This window comes from Cloeon dipterum, chromosome 3 (genome assembly GCF_949628265.1).
Source record: "Cloeon dipterum chromosome 3, ieCloDipt1.1, whole genome shotgun sequence".
NCBI classification, from domain to species: Eukaryota; Metazoa; Arthropoda; class Insecta; order Ephemeroptera; family Baetidae; genus Cloeon; species Cloeon dipterum.
The window spans coordinates 32,627,776-32,643,364 of NC_088788.1; the positions used below are offsets into that span (position 1 = coordinate 32,627,776).

At 42.6% G+C, this 15,589-nt stretch overlaps 1 protein-coding gene across 2 annotated transcripts; it reads right to left on the reverse strand.

Moving 5' to 3' along the window:
* Nucleotides 1-841: 841 nt before the first annotated feature.
* On the reverse strand, nucleotides 842-6,550 carry LOC135938960 (protein distal antenna-like). 2 transcript variants are annotated; one of them, XM_065483042.1, is made up of 2 exons: nucleotides 5,697-6,550; nucleotides 842-2,298 (listed from the first exon to the last, which is right to left on the reverse strand). In XM_065483042.1, exons 1-2 carry the CDS (start codon nucleotides 6,244-6,246, stop codon nucleotides 1,955-1,957), a joined length of 894 nt encoding a protein of 297 aa, XP_065339114.1. In that variant the 5' UTR covers nucleotides 6,247-6,550; the 3' UTR covers nucleotides 842-1,954. The 2 variants fall into 2 exon arrangements, with proteins under 2 accessions (XP_065339114.1, XP_065339113.1); XM_065483041.1 differs by having other exon boundaries at nucleotides 842-2,301.
* Nucleotides 6,551-15,589: the final 9,039 nt, after the last annotated feature.

Sequence of the window (15,589 nt, forward strand, 5' to 3'; positions counted from 1 at the left end):
TTTATAAGTAGGATAAATTACTAATTGAATTTGTATAGAGGCATAATATCGTCTAATTCTTTTTTACATCACAATTAAGCTGGAATCATAATTTTTGAAGTTTGGGGTTAAATTGTATTTAAGAGTTTTGTGGTTCATAGCCACGAGCTGCTAAAATGATTATTCTCTGAAAAATATATTCTTTTTGTTCCCCCTTAGTTATGAATGGTGAATTTTTGCGCAAAAAAATATTCATACAGGCTCTTAAAATCTTGGTGATTAAAGAAATTTAAATTTTAAAAATTTGCAAACCAAAACCGATCGAGAAAATTAAGAGTTGTAGGAAGTTAGCTTGACACGTTTAAAATAAGCTCAAGATTGAACAAAAAAATGTAGTTGACCTGGCCAGTGCACAACCTGTACGGCGTCTGTGCTCTGCGGGGTACATACTTCGATTTCTGCAGGCGTTTTCGTGAGCTGCAAGCGTTTACGTCTCTTGGATTCCAGCAGAGCGTGGCCTGCCTCGTATAGCTCGGAAAAAGAGGCGAGAGCTGCAGAGGAGGCGGAGAAGTTCCTCTTAAGACTTCGGATGGACTTTCCTCAGCGAACGCCTCCCCTTCTGATGTTGAAGAACGAGTGTGGAGTTCAGGTTGGATTTTATTTACATCTGACTAAAATTGCCTTGACTAGAATACGTAGATTTTTTAATGATAAGAAAATTCTTCAAGTTGTTGTCTTCTCTTTCTCTGACATTAAGTAATAATTAAGAGCTTAATTCATTCTTTTTTTATTCTTATTTTTTTGCCGTTTAGTTAGGCATTATTTTAAATTAATCTTGGTATTATGAAATGAAAGGCATCAGTTTAACTTTTCGATTTTATTTACGTTTATTCTGTACAAATTCAGTTTTTCGCTTCAACACGGACTATGAATGCTATTGCAAAACTACGTACCAATTCTGTATTATTGATTCGCCTATTAGTGTACAGTATGTGAGAAGGACTGTCTAATTTTGTTGCAATCGTGGGAGAGATCTTCAGGTACAGTTCCAAAAATACGTTTTTATCGTTTCCGAAAATGTCTGCAATTTTACAATGAAATAAATAGATTGTCGAAGGGGTTTATTCAAAAACAATAGCCTGTGTTTTGAACAAGGAAGACAAAAACGTTTGTAACTGCTCAAACTTCTTCATTCCAAGTGGAGATTTGTTAAAATCAGAGTGTTTACCCTGTGACGGCGACTTTTTTCTCATTTATTTCTTGGGTGCAACTGGATTATCACAGGAGGCGCACCCTTAATTTTTTCAACGCAACCGTAATATTCCATTTAGATTCAATAATGTCAATTTATTTACACTTTAAGTGGCCATTTTTGAGTGTTTGTACATGTTTCTTTCTCTCTCTCTCTCTCTTTCGCGTCTTCTTGTACACAATACATTTTATTCGTTTATTAACTACAAAAGAGAAATTCTGCAATGAACTGAATTAAGGAACTCTTTTTCATCACTGAGATCAGTTGGAAACTTGTAACAATTGTTTCTTTCAGAAATTGATTTGCACCTTCATCAGGCCGACGGCGGTGTGCCACCCTGAGCTGGGCACCTGGCAGGACCTGGGCTCCTTCGTCGCGGACCACTTGGCCTTCGCACCGCCGCTCGAACCGACGAAACAGGTGAGTTCCACTTATTGGAATGTGAAACGGAAAACCAGGGCGGCCGGGATCACCCGAGGCCGCCCGTGCAGAAGCAGAAACCCCCAAAATATTGTCCATCAAATCTTGCACTTAACCTAACCTCTTGAAAAAATACCTTTCGACCATCACACGTGATAGGAAATAACGCCAGCCAGTTTCGACGTGCGAAAAACTAAAAAATTCAGTCCGGTTTTGGCTGAGAATCTTACGAAATGAAATATTGGAAATATATGAGAAAAAAAAATGAAAAAACCCATTTGAGTTGAGCAACAAAAGAAAAGCTTATTTGTTGTCCTTGGACTTGCGGACGGCTGCCGCCCTCACGTTGTTCAGCAGGTACCTGAACTGCAGGATCTGCATGGCGGTGATGGTGGGGTCTGAGCAGCAGTCGAGCCAGCGCAGGAACCTTTCACCGTGCGCGACGGCATCATTCGCTGACAGCGGCGGCTCATCGTCTTCATCGTCGGATGGCTCATTGGGCTGCACCTCCGGGCTGCAGCGCGGCAGTTGCTGATGGCTGGTGACGCCGGTCATCGACGTCGCGTGATGCGACGACGCGTGCGCTGGTGCAGGAGTACGGCTCGCGTATGCTGACGACACCAGCAAGGGCAAAGGGGAGGCCGAAGCTGCTGAAAGCAAATGCAACAAGAAACAGGTCAGAAATATGTATTTTCAGTCGGATTATTATTCAATAAGTCTTTAAAAATTACTAAATAACATGCCGGAATGGCAGTGTAATTTTTCTTCACACCCGTTTTGCCGCGGATTATGCTGTTCGCCAGCGTCTTGAAATTGGTTCCCGCCGTTCAGATCCAAGACGGTGTGAACATAATGGGAATGGGAAGCGAGAGCTCTCATCACTATTTTGATCTTTGTACAAGTGTTGCGAGTTTTTTCCGATTAATTTGTGCGATGAACTTTATATCATATATCGAGGGAAACTCGCTTCTTTACATTTTCATTTGCCAGTTTTTAAATGCCAGCCAAAGCCATGACTGCGCGTCGCACGAATTTATTTGGTTATCAGTGCCAGGAGCACAATGTTGTGTTTTTATGTTATTATAGCGTCAGTTATTTCAATTTCTCGAATCTCAGAAGAGATAAACCGATAAAGAACAACTTTTTTATTATATTTTCTGTGCAATTAGCCAAAAAATAATTTGTCATTAACTTTATGCCCTCCCTCGAGCCATGACAATTTACATTGCTCATAGTTGAACAAATGTTTGGCAGGCAGATTTAATCAATTAAATTACAAAACAAGGGACACCAAATTTTTATCCTTTTTCGCATTTAGCAACAGTTTAAATGCCAATTACCTATATTAAATATCAACAAAGATTAAAGGGAGTAAATAAATTGATGAAATTTTTATGGAAGTGCATCAATGAACCGCTAAATTTTTAAGTAAGGTCAGGGCTTCACAACGAGGCATCAAAATTACCTCAATAAATTCTTCACACGTATAAATTAATTAATGCACATTAAATAAGGCCTTCAAACAATTCAAGCGATTTTTTTATCGGGGAAATTCAAAATAAGTGATGTGGAGTAAACATTGATTGCGGTTCAGTTTTACGTTCATTTTGTTTTTCGTGCAAACAGAGCTCTTGAATTTTCATTGAAGCAAAAATACCTTGTTTGGTTAGCTCTTACCACACATTTAATAGATTAAACGTCAAACTTAACTGTTCAACATTTGATTTATATAATAAGGGGTGTGTTACACGAAAACATAATGAATGTAAAACTGAGCCGCCTGAGCCGCAATCAGTGTTTAATTTAATTTTTTGTTGCTTTACAGATAAACAAATTAGCTCTTTTATAATTTTAGTCTGTTTTGCTTTTATTCCCTTCATCTTAAAATTTTCCTCCCTCTCCAAACTCACTGGCATCAAGCTTTGATTGAACTATAATTAGGTTTTTTCAATTGCACCCATTTTCGCGGGAATAAGTGGAATGATACATAATTAATGTTGTAAAAAATTGAGAAAAATCCTTTAGTTGGAAGTGGACATACTTCTACGGTCAGGAGTGGTAAATTAAAACCAACCATGTAAAAAGAAGAATAACATATTAAATTTTAACACTTGTTTGTATTGTATAGTCTCGTCAACAAACTTGAAAATGCCGTCAGTTCTTCCTTTTCAACCAACGTGTGTTTTTAATGACAAGTAAATAAATATTTTCTATAAGAGGGATCGAGAGGAGCCTCCAGTTGGTTTACATTTACACCCCCATTTGAAAAAAAGGTTGTTTCCCTCTCCATAGATAAAATTTTCTTGAGGACAGTGGATGCGAACATTTTTTTCAACTGCTCATCCATTTCCTATTTATTTCCTGGTCATTCAGGTAATACTCTTGAAAATACTTTTTCATCGCGATCAGAGCGCGAGAAAGGGTTTCTGTCAGGATTCAACACAAAGCCTGTTTTTGAGAAATATTGGTTCGTTTTGTTCCTTTACAAAGGCCCCCCACGGTAGGGGAGCAGCGAAAACATCTCTATACTGACCACCGCAGTGTTGAATCGCATTCACAGTGCAAGCTGGTCCGTCGGAATGTTTTGAAAAGCTCACTTTGACAGTTTTGATAATTTTTCTTCTCTCGCGGCGTCGCGGCTCGGCTGATGCCTTGCTGGAAGGAATGGGAGCATTGGAGGGAGCAGCCGCGCGCTCGCGATAATTAGGCGGCAGAATAATTCGGAGCGAAAAAAAAAGAAAGAATGCGTGGAACGAGCGAGGCGCCGCGAATAAACAACAAGTCTGGCCAGCGAGCGGGAGAGTGCGGCGCGAGCGAGAAATGCCAAATTGGTAACAATCGCGAGAGCGCACGTTGTGCGCGGCGTTTCGCACTCGTTGCCGTCCATCCGTCGGCCTGCCTGCTCGCCTCCCTCCCGCCCGCCCGCCCGACGCCCGCGCGTCTCCCCTCGACCCGACACGAATTGCGAGTGGCGACAAGTCTGGAAGAGCGAACGAAAAGCACGCCGGCACCAATAACAACCAGCACGCAACCAGCCGCATGCCGAAATTCGCGATTTCCTTCTCTGCATTATATTAATTTTACTGCGCCGGCGAGAAAAATAATCAAGCGACCGCGAGTGGCAGAATTTATCATAGCAAACCTCGAAATAAATTAGAACAGTCCAGAATAACGTAACAGAAGAACCGCGTCTCTCATTCCATTTGAAAAGGAAAGGAATTTTGACGGAATTTTGCCAGCATCAACTCAACAGATTCAACTCACAAATAATAATAAGTTAATAGCAACTATCGAGTGGATTTATTTATTTAATGAAATGTAAAATTTTTATTTTTAGTGTTTGGAGCAAACTTAAATTTCATTAAATAATTTATTGTTCAACAGGAAATTTCGGTTCAGACGACAAAGAGAGTACAAAATAGCTACCACGCTGGGAGATGCAACAAAAAGAAAGAATCGGACTGCATCAAAAAAATCTTTATCTTTTTTTCCTCCCAAGAAAAATGGAATAAAGAGGTGGAAGATTTTTGAGCTAGGAGGATGAAGTAAGATTTCTACATATTACATATCATAGGGAACAACCAACATCGAGTATCATCAAATTATCATTCTTGATAATTTGCAGCGATTTTAAATGATGTTATGCCAAAATTTGATACTTAAAAGTTGCTCTATGTACATATCTGAAGACCGAGTGGAGAAAATTGACAACGCGCGCGTAACCGCGCGTCCCTAAAATGTTTTCAATCACCTTTGTCAACAAGTAATTAAATTTGAGCAATCTGGAACTGTTGAGGGGGAGGAATTACTCTACACGAAGCGAATTGTGCAATGCGTCCGCACGGTATCAGGGTCAGGAGGGGAAAGAATTTTAAATATTCAAATATTCACATGTGACTGTTTGTGCGCGCGAGAGCTTTTCGGTATCGCGGTGGCCCGAGAGTCGGTGACCTATGATAATAATGCAACAAAAAATGTGCCGTCCGAGCCCGATGGCTGTGCGTGGGCGGCAAAAGCAATGCGATAAAGGCAAAGAGTGTCTTACCCGTGGTGTCAGAGAGGCGTATGCTTTTGTACCAGCGCCAGAACCATCCGGGGTTGAGGTCGTTAATGGCAGACGTGTTGGCGGCGACGGCAGCCGCGGCCGCGGCCGCGGCGATGGCCGTCGATGTCTTGGCGGCCACGGCGTGCTGGCCGCCGGCGGCAAGCAGCTGCTCACTTATGCCGGTCACGTGTTGATGCTGATGACGGATCCAAGCCCAGAGTGTCTCGCCGTCCACTTCGGCCTCCTTGGGCTGCTGGGGCTGCTCGGTCATCCTCGGTCGCTTGGCCGCCAGGTCGAGAGAGCCGTTGGCCGTGACGACACTGTCGACGAGCGAGGCGGCCAACGGGCTGTTGTCGTTCTCGCACGAGTTGCGCAGCTTTTCTTCACTCTTGCACCAGCCGCGAAGCGTCGACTCCGGCACCCCGATGTCCCTGGCCACGGATGCCTTAGATTCGCCCTCGTTGACGCGCTGGATGGCATCCAATTTGTCCTGCACCGAGAACTGCTGCAGTTGCCGCTTCATTGTGACGCGCTTCGCGGAAGGCATCATCGCGACGGACCACGGTCGTCTCTCGCACCACTGCCGCAGCTCGACTGACACTGACTGCTTGGTGCGGCGCAAAACGTGCTGCTGGCTGGCGAGAGAGCGAGAGAGAGAGAGAGAAGATGGGCTGCTGCTCTCCTCTCCCGCGACTTGTGCTTGGTCACTCGCCGCGGCGATCAGCGAACGGGGAGGCAGACCCTCCCGCCGCCGCCGCCGCTGCTGCCAGCCGTGGATTATGCGTATGCGACGCCAAGGAAATGCAAACCGAAGGGGGGGCTGCTTTTTTCAATTACCTGACTGACGCCGCGCTGCTCCCTCTGCCGCCGCTATCAATCCAGATACTCCAGATGCCGGGGATGTGCGAGACCAAAGCAGCCTGATTAAGGTTAAATAATTTGTTTTTAGCGTGTGAAAGAGAAATTGCGCGACGCAAAATAAAATTCTAATCCTTTTGAACTAATTTTGAGTCAGTAAAAACATAAATGCCCGCCTCAGAGGTGTTTAGCGGACATGAGATTGAGAATGGAATTATAACTGGAAGAAACAGCCCTAAATGCCAAGCCGCGGTATTTTTAAAAACCTAGTTAACCAGATATTAACGATGGAAAGAAAACTAACACCGAAGCAAATGAATATTTCGTACGAAATTAGGGCGTGAAATAACTCATTTCCAAACCCTCAGATTTAAACTGTCTCTCCAAAATTAAATGCAAGAGCAGATTTTTTTGTTCATGAGAATCAATATTCGTTCGAGCGGACTGTTTTTCACGGTCCCGGCGCCCCCTGCACTCTCTTTTATCGCAGGTGCTCCCTTTTCGCGTGTTTAATTAATTTTATCGCTGCGCGCCCGAGCGAGCGAGAGCGAATCTTTCTGAGCCCGAGCTCGTCTAAGACTCGATGCGCATGCTGTTTATGCGAATAAAGCGAAATGTTATTGCCGGCAGACGCAGCCAGCCAGCCAACCAGCCAGGGAGAGAGAGAGAGAGAGAGAGAGAGAGAGAGAGAGAGAGAGAGAGAGAGAGAGAGAGAGAGAGAGAGAGAGAACGGCACGAAAAACGTAAACAAACTTGTGCAGCATCAGCTGTCAGATATTGTACATATACACATAGCAGCTCTCGCTCGTTTGTTGCCTGTCTGCGCTCCGAGTGTGTCAGTCGGAGCACTTTTACATTATGTATCGTAGAAGTTTGTACTTCTGCTACCTACGCTCTCTTGCCAAACGTTCACGCAGGAATGAAACTCGCTGCGGACAACTACTCGTTCTTATCGGAGAAATTCAAATTCAGTATTGTAAAATTAAAAAGAAAACTGGCTTTAAGATAATATTCAGCCAAAGATGCCGACACTGGCCAAATTTTTCTTTAAAAAAAAAATGAGATTCGCGTCTAAATTAGGTCGGCAGACACGCCAAATTTAGACAGTTTTCATTAAATTAAGAAATTAATGTTGAGGAATTGTATTTTTTATACTATTACCGACAGTTACCAAACTATGTGCAAATTTAGGGGCTGCTGAATTATTTTCGTTTTTTTTCGCCCTTATTTGCGCCAAATATAATTAAAATTAATATTAAAATTATATTGCTCATGGAGCTGAATTGTCACAATAACTTATGGTAACAAAAATAGCTCTGGGCAAACTCGCTACTTGCTCGTTTGCACCTTTCCAGCATGCGTGATTTGGTTCACGGGTGTTTCAAAAAGTCCTCAATTCGGAGGCAAGTGGCCCTTCAGTGGGCTGGGTCCCTGTGTGCAGCCTGGTGCGACCATGTTATCCGCTCGCGGTGTTAATTGGGAACCGGGTTTCAGCATTCGTGCTAGTACACTGCGCGCGCTTCTCGGTCCTCGGACAGGGATAAAAAGAAAAAACGACCTTTGGTAAGATTTGTTTAAAATTCTCGCATTATTAAAATAGAAGTGTCTGCTTCCAAATAAATCAATAAAGCCTTGATGCATTGGTTGGAGGTTTTAAAAGCTAAATTCAATTAGGTTAGAATTTTTTATTGCTTTACAACAAAGCGATTAATAGTTTTCAATCAGCTTTTGACGCGAATCCACGTTTAACTGGATAGCGCGTGCACCCTTATTGTCCTTGACTTGTTAAGTGTTGTTCTCTAACGGGATTTGATATAAAGTGCTCGAGTTTGTAGGGGGTTTTGCTGAAGCATGGTATATCCTGGCCTATAAAGCTCTTGAACAAAAGCCTGGGTGCTATTTTCATGTTTGGTTGCGATTCCATCTAGATTTATTTCCGACAGAGTGTATTACGGTCTGCACTATTTTTAAGAGATATGTGCGCAGCAATATAAATGCAATCAAATCAATCACTTGCACTCTTTGACACAGCACATTTACAACCTCCAATAATCCTGAATGAATATTTTTCTTCCTCCGGCAGCAAGCACCACGACCGGCAATATAAAATTTATTGCCAATGAAATCAACAAGTTACACACATTTCTTTCTGCGCGCGCAAAACCGCTCTCGTGTAAGAGTATCAAACTTGTCATTGCTGACAATGAGAAAAGGTATCAATTTTGAAATTGCCTCTCAAATCAAGGGAAAAATTTAACAAACGATAATTTTTATGCATTTTCAACTTATTTTTTGTTTTAATTTACTTAGAGGATGAATTAAAATTTTTATATTGCTTCAAGGCACTGGGCGAACAAAACCTATTTTTTATTATTTATTTTTAAATCTAGTTTCTGTGTTAGTGGCAATTTTAACCCCTTTTTACGGACAATTCTAGAGTCAAATCGCATTATAGCCTTGCTGGCATATTGATTCTGTGATGAGATTGACTTGCATGATGAATCAACCTGCTATGTTGTGTGTCGTATATAGTAAAATAAAAATTGAGATACGCTCTTGACCTAATCAGAATGGGTCGATCTTTTCGGAAAAATCCCTTTGGAAAGAAGTTGAGAAGCATGCCATAAAAAATAGCGACGCAATCAACAAGTTCCAGCACATCTCGGCTTCTATATTATGGCCGACTGCATAGAAGCGCACCTATATGTGCTCGGCGTGTACATAATGAGAGCGTCGGCGGTATGATTTGTATAGCCGTGCAGATAAAGCGCGCCGCATAAATCACCCCCGGCCACCCCTTTAAGTTTTCGGCCCGATATCTGCTGCAGCTTTCGCGAATGTGTGTGTGTGTGTGTGCGTGCGTGTACACACACATGTGGATGTGTGCGTGTGTTTCTCTCTCTTTGTTAGATCAATAACCCGAGCAGCAGCGTCGTCCTCGACCGCCTCGCCTCCCCCTGCCGTCCCCGTGTGCTTGGGTGGACACTGCCCGCGGCTACGCGATGAAGAGGTGGTGTGGGTGAAGGAACAGCAGCAACGCGGCGGCGGCAGCGGGCAGGGAGGTCGTGTTGCCACGGTAACGCGCGCGAGGAGGGCGTTGGGGGCCGGTAAGAGCGAGCCAGAGAAACGCGAGAAAGGATCGCCACCCTCGGTCCATAAAGATATCCGCGACCTCACATGTCGCCAGGGAAGGGTTGATTTATGGGGTGGCTTGCTGTAGGGGACAAATATGCTTACTTTCTGTATTGATAGAAACGACTTTGTACCTTATTGTAAGCTTCGGTCCTCTGAAAACTACAGAAATCAGCATAATGGGTCTGTCAACTACTTAATTTTTATTTGTGGGGTGTGGAAAAATATTTTGAAATTACTCAATCGTGATTTCTTATGTTGGGAAACTCTACTTTTTACGTCTCAAAAAAATGCAAAGTCTAATATCCACAGACCACCATGAAAATCATAATAAATATATCTGTTTCCGGTTTCATGCTTGAACTGTGCGTTTCTCCTTTTCCCAAATTTTAAGATAAACATAACCCTTAAAAAACGACGTTATTAATGGTACGCTCACGCTGTCTCTGACGATGCACTTCTGCGGGAAAACATTTTCACGCGGTTCCCATTAAATTTCCTTTAACTGTCAATCCTGTTGTCATTCGTCAATTCCTGGTCACTTGGGAGGCATAGTCAATTTATCATTGAGATTCTTAAAAAATGTTACTTGTCAATAAATAAATCAATTGAAATTTGTATTTATTGCACTATTCATAGCGAAAACTCTCCTTTACATTTATTCGAATGTTAGTTACCCCATCCAATGCCACCCATATCGCTGGAAATCACTTTGTCGGTATTTTTGTTATTTTCATGCGCAGTTTATTTTTAACCCGCAGCGGCCCTGCGGAAATGTTCAAAACATCAAAAAGAATAGGACATTGCATTTTCTCCGCCGCGGCCGCGCGGTCCCGAGTTTCTCTCATTGTCAGCTATAATTCTATGAGATTTGTCAACAATAACATTGACCATGTCCAACAACTGGGAGGGAGAGAAGCAGTCCTTTATACTCTATTTGAGTACCTGCAGTTTTATCTATTTATTTCGTCTTGTACAGTATGAAACAGGTAGTGACATATAACTATGGATATGTCAACATAAATTTATGCATTAGCCGAAGGGGGGGGGGGGGCTGTTTGTAAGTGCTGGTCTCTATTGGAACTGTCACTCGTCTAGAAAAGATCCTTTATTCAGGTGTTTCTAAACGCCTAGGGGATTCCCTTTACCGCAGAAACAAATAGAAAATTTCCAATTCTATCTCAGGAACTTTCTTGGCATTCTACATGGGTACAGGTACTATCATTCCATATTTTCTCGCGCGAACGAGAAAAATATGAAAATGAGCTCAAATTTAGCACATTGGCTGGTTGGCCAGTAAATAAAATGCAGCTCTCTCGGTGTGCAGTCATTGTTTATTCCCGTTTTGCATGCACTTTGTAATAAGAAATCGGAGTGATGTTTGGAGGTCGAGTGCGGGCTGATTTTCACCTAATTTTGACTCTCTTTTATTACATTTGGATTTTGGGTATTGCGAAAGCTTTCGGCCTTGCTACTTTCTGATTTGCACCTAATTTCCTGTGTGTGTGAATTAATTTGACAGGGCAAACAAAACATGTCAAGCGTTTCAATGAAAGACCCTGGAGCGGAGGCAGTAACTATAGGTGGTCTTTTCTGGACTGGGCTTCCTCCATAATGAGGCCCGTGTGCGCCCATGTAGGAATCTTCTTGAGTAGTCCGCACATCTCGAAAATTCGCCCGATCAAAATAATATTAAAATTATATTTCATGGCCGACTAATGAACTTAATTTAATCATTCCTATTTAACATTTATTTCAAAAGTTCGTTTTGTGGTGCTCGAGATCTTTTTTTTTTTAAAAAAAAACTTAGCTGGTACCACAGGATGCTGGTTAAAATTTTAAACTAGCAGTTTTCCTTGGAAGATGGCTGAAAACTTTAAAATTGCACTCATTGTCAGCGCTAATGCCATATTTGTTTGGAGGCGAATCTGGAAAGGGTCAAACTCTCAGTGCAAAGTGTCGTACAAAGAGGCATTCAGCGAAATTCTTTTCAGACACATGGGGGTGGCGGCGGTGCGCGGCGGCGGCGGCGACTGATGGCTACGGTGGGTGGTTTGGGTCGGTTCTCTGTGTGATGGGCGGCAGCTGGGGCCTCGCTCGCTCGCGTTGCTGCTGAGTAAGCTGCACGAAACTTCTTCCCTTTATAACAGACCAGGCGAGCAACCCTCCTCCTCCTCCTCCCCCACTGTGTGTCCGTCCGTCACACAAATTCTGCCTAACGACCTCGCCGCCGCCTCCTCATCTAATGTGCCGCCGCTGCCGCCGCTGCCGCCGCCGCCGCCGCGCTGCATCCAAAGTGGAAAACGCCGTCGAGTGCGGAGAAAATAGCCAGCACGCAAATTAGGAGGCCGCCACCGCGTCAGCAGCTGCCGCTGACACTGGCCGATCATGCCTCCCGATGGAACCGTTAGGCCTTCTTCTCTCCGAAATTATTTTCTCGCTCTTGGCCGGTGGCCGGCCGGCCTCCCGACGCCGCCGCCACTGCTGCTGCTGCGAATTCCGTCGCACCCATTCTCGCGAGCATTTGCATATAAACTTGCCGGCCGGCCGCCCCAATCAGCCGCAGCGCCGCAACACTGCAAAAATCCGACTCTGCAAAAACACCGACTTTGACTGCGACGCCGTATCTCCTTTTGACCCCAAATTGATATTGGGGGAAGTTATTGCTGTCTTTCGCACATGACCAAAATGCTTTTCCTTGCCTCTAGACGTATTCTTTTTAAAGATATTTTATCTCAGATAAGCGTAAACTTTGTGCTCTGTAGCCTATGGTGGTTATTGATGTCCAGCGTGTCATGCAGGTGATTCACTCTATTGAGAAGCTTATTCTTCTCCACTATTCTTTGAGGGTCAGGGGTGTTAAAAGAAGACAAGCACTCAAAGATATTTTTCTAAGGTTTAAAATTTTTCATCCGCTGACTTCAATACGTTTGTGCTACTCCAATCCCAAATTCCAAGTAACCGCCAGTGTTTGCGTTTGGGGAGAAATATGTTTTGAACCGATCCTCAATAAATCCACTTTTCCTCAACACATCTTACACCCTCGTCAAAATTTTAAACAATGCGTAGTTCGTCTTCTATGGGTTGAAAGCTAAAATTTCAAAAGATTTAACATTTTTGCGACTCATCGTTAAAAAATCAATTTAGTCATAAATCAATTGGTTATGCCAACCTTCAAGACATAGGTAATTTTTACTCCAAAAAATTCCTCAACATTTTCGTTGCACCAAAAATATCAGGTTCATATATTTCTTCACTCTATACCTGCAAAAGAAATATTAAAAAAAAATCCACGTCCTTGTGCCTCCAAAAGAGCTTTTGTCGGCTGGAGCGTCGTTACACCTAATAAATAAAGCTCGACAGTTTCGTCCAAAAGCCCACTACTATTTCCATTACCTCGTACAAGAAGAATAATATGTGTCTCAATATTCTGCGTCTGCATTATTAGAAAGCAGGCCGGTGTGTGCAAAGCGGCGGAGGCGCGACAGGACGTCGCCATCGCGGCCTCTCTGTTTTTCTTAGCGGAGACCCTTTGTTCTTTTATTGCACGCCTGCCGCGCGCACATATTATACGTGGACTTTGCTGTTTTTTGTCCGCCAGCCCAAGAGGAGCGAGCGACGGAAAAGGCCTCTTTTACAAACCAACGCTGCGCCATAGAAATTGAGAACTATGCTTGGGAAACAAAATACAACCCCCGCACCCTAGTTGTAAAGCAATAGTTTCGTGGAAACTGCGTCATCTATTACAGTTGACCCAAAATTTAATAATTGCTCAATAGAGTTCATAAAATAAAATAAAATAAAAAAGCTACCTGCAGGGCGATGACGCTTCTTTGTCCAAGAAAAGTGATTGATGGGCTTTTCGCTGTTTTATTTACAATTAGTTCTTTTTTAATGCTTAGATTTCATGCCTTGCTCCACATCTATTTGGCATAGTACCGCCCCATATTTTGTATTTCCAATCCAACAAATGATTTAATATTCAGCTTTTGCAAGCAAAGGAATGATATAACGGTATGCCCAGCCATCACAAAATTTAAAAAACATTTCTCGATAGGAAAAGATAATTCTAAATAGCTCAAGTGTTCTCAAAAGCAGCATGGACACAACTTTTGATAAAAAGGGAAGCTAAAATATGATTTATAATAACTTGCTACTCGGCTTTGCACTCTTGTTGTGATCAAAAAAATAATTAATTGTTGAATTTTATTATGTTTTGTGGTGTTTCCAAAGAATATCACTGTGATTTTCCATTGGGACAGGGATAGGAATAATAAAAAATATTGTTTTCAAATATCACAAACCGTCAGAACTTCTAGATTCAAAATTTTTTATTCTAACTAGATTTTGGCCACTGCACTGTAGCCCAAGTCATGAGAAAAGGCAGCTTCAACCTTTTTCAACAATCCTCGAGTGAGGAAATCATTATGATCTACTGTAGCATGTCTTTAATTATATTCACAGCTTGTGAAAAGCACGATACAAAATTTAATTCATAGTTCCAATGGTGCCGTGAAAATCAATGAAACACTTGTTGCGGATTCCAAATTAACCGGCCCGTTCGTTCTTTAATAGCTGGTAATTATTTAATAGGTTGACATGTATGTTTTACTACACTTAGTCCACTTTGTGCTAAATTCTTGTCACATAAATACTTGGAGCACCGGCAACTGGCGATTTTCCAGCAGCACACGAAATATAGTTGGAAGTGCGCGAATCACTCATTGAATCTGGCTGAAAGGAAGAAATTGGCCCCGTTTTACGATTGAGCCAATTTCCCAGACGACTGGCTAATAGAAAAGCGATAAAAATGGTGCGTCAGTGGGGCAGAAATATTCGCATCCCCTCCGTATGTACTGTGCAGGGCGGCAGCAGCAACAACAAACAACAATGCGCAAGGCACGCTGTTGTGTGTATATTATATTCCATGAGCAGTCTCTTTGGAAGGTCGCCGCTCTTTCCTTTTCCTCTTGCTACTCGCCCATTGATAACAACTACAAAACTCTCTCTCTCTCTCTCTCTCTCTCACTCTGACTCACTCACTCACAGAGCAAGAGAAAGAGAGAGAGAGAGAGAGAGAGAGAGAGAGAGAGAGAGAGCACTCGTTTTTAAAGCTGGCCGTAGTAATAATACATCAGTGTATAATGTCGGCCGCCTGCTCCAGTACAGCCACTTTAATATTTAGCCGTTTTATTTTATTACTCACATATATAGTGCATTGCTATATAGCGTGTGTGAATCAAATAGACTTTCGCTGGAGAGTGAGAGGAATTTAAGGAATCTTAAGTACGCGGGTGGTATTTTTTTCTTTAAGCGATAAGAAAATTTAGAAAAACAATGTTGGTGTAGTCATATAATTCGTAAAATATAGCTTTAAAATCCCTGAATTATTATGGAGACAAAACGTTACGAACTCGCCATGCCCGTTTCTAATTTAAAAGACAAAATCTAACGCATAAGTCCTTTGTTGCACCTATTAGCAACACGCAAAAATACAAAAGATTTTCAACTATAACAAAAAGATTTGTGACAAAACGAGCGGGACCACCATAGGAAACTGAAGTTCAAATCTGTAGCACAAAATGCTCCCCGAGGTGTTCAGCTCAATGGTGTCGACCTTGACCCTTTAAAAACGATTTTTCACGCGTGGAAGACCAAACAAAAGTGTAGTGAAGAGTTGTGTTCAACTCTGGGGCAAACTCTTCTCTCTCTCCCTTTTTGCCATTTTGATGAGCGTGCCACCCTCTCCGTTCACTCTGAGCTCGGAGCAAAGCCCTTGTGTTATTAAACGTGAATAGACGCGTGTGTAATGATGTTCGGGAGCTTCATTCATAATTAATTAACAGCTTGGAATGCGCCGAAACAATGCCTGGCAGCTCTTTTCGCGCTGTCAAACTCAAATC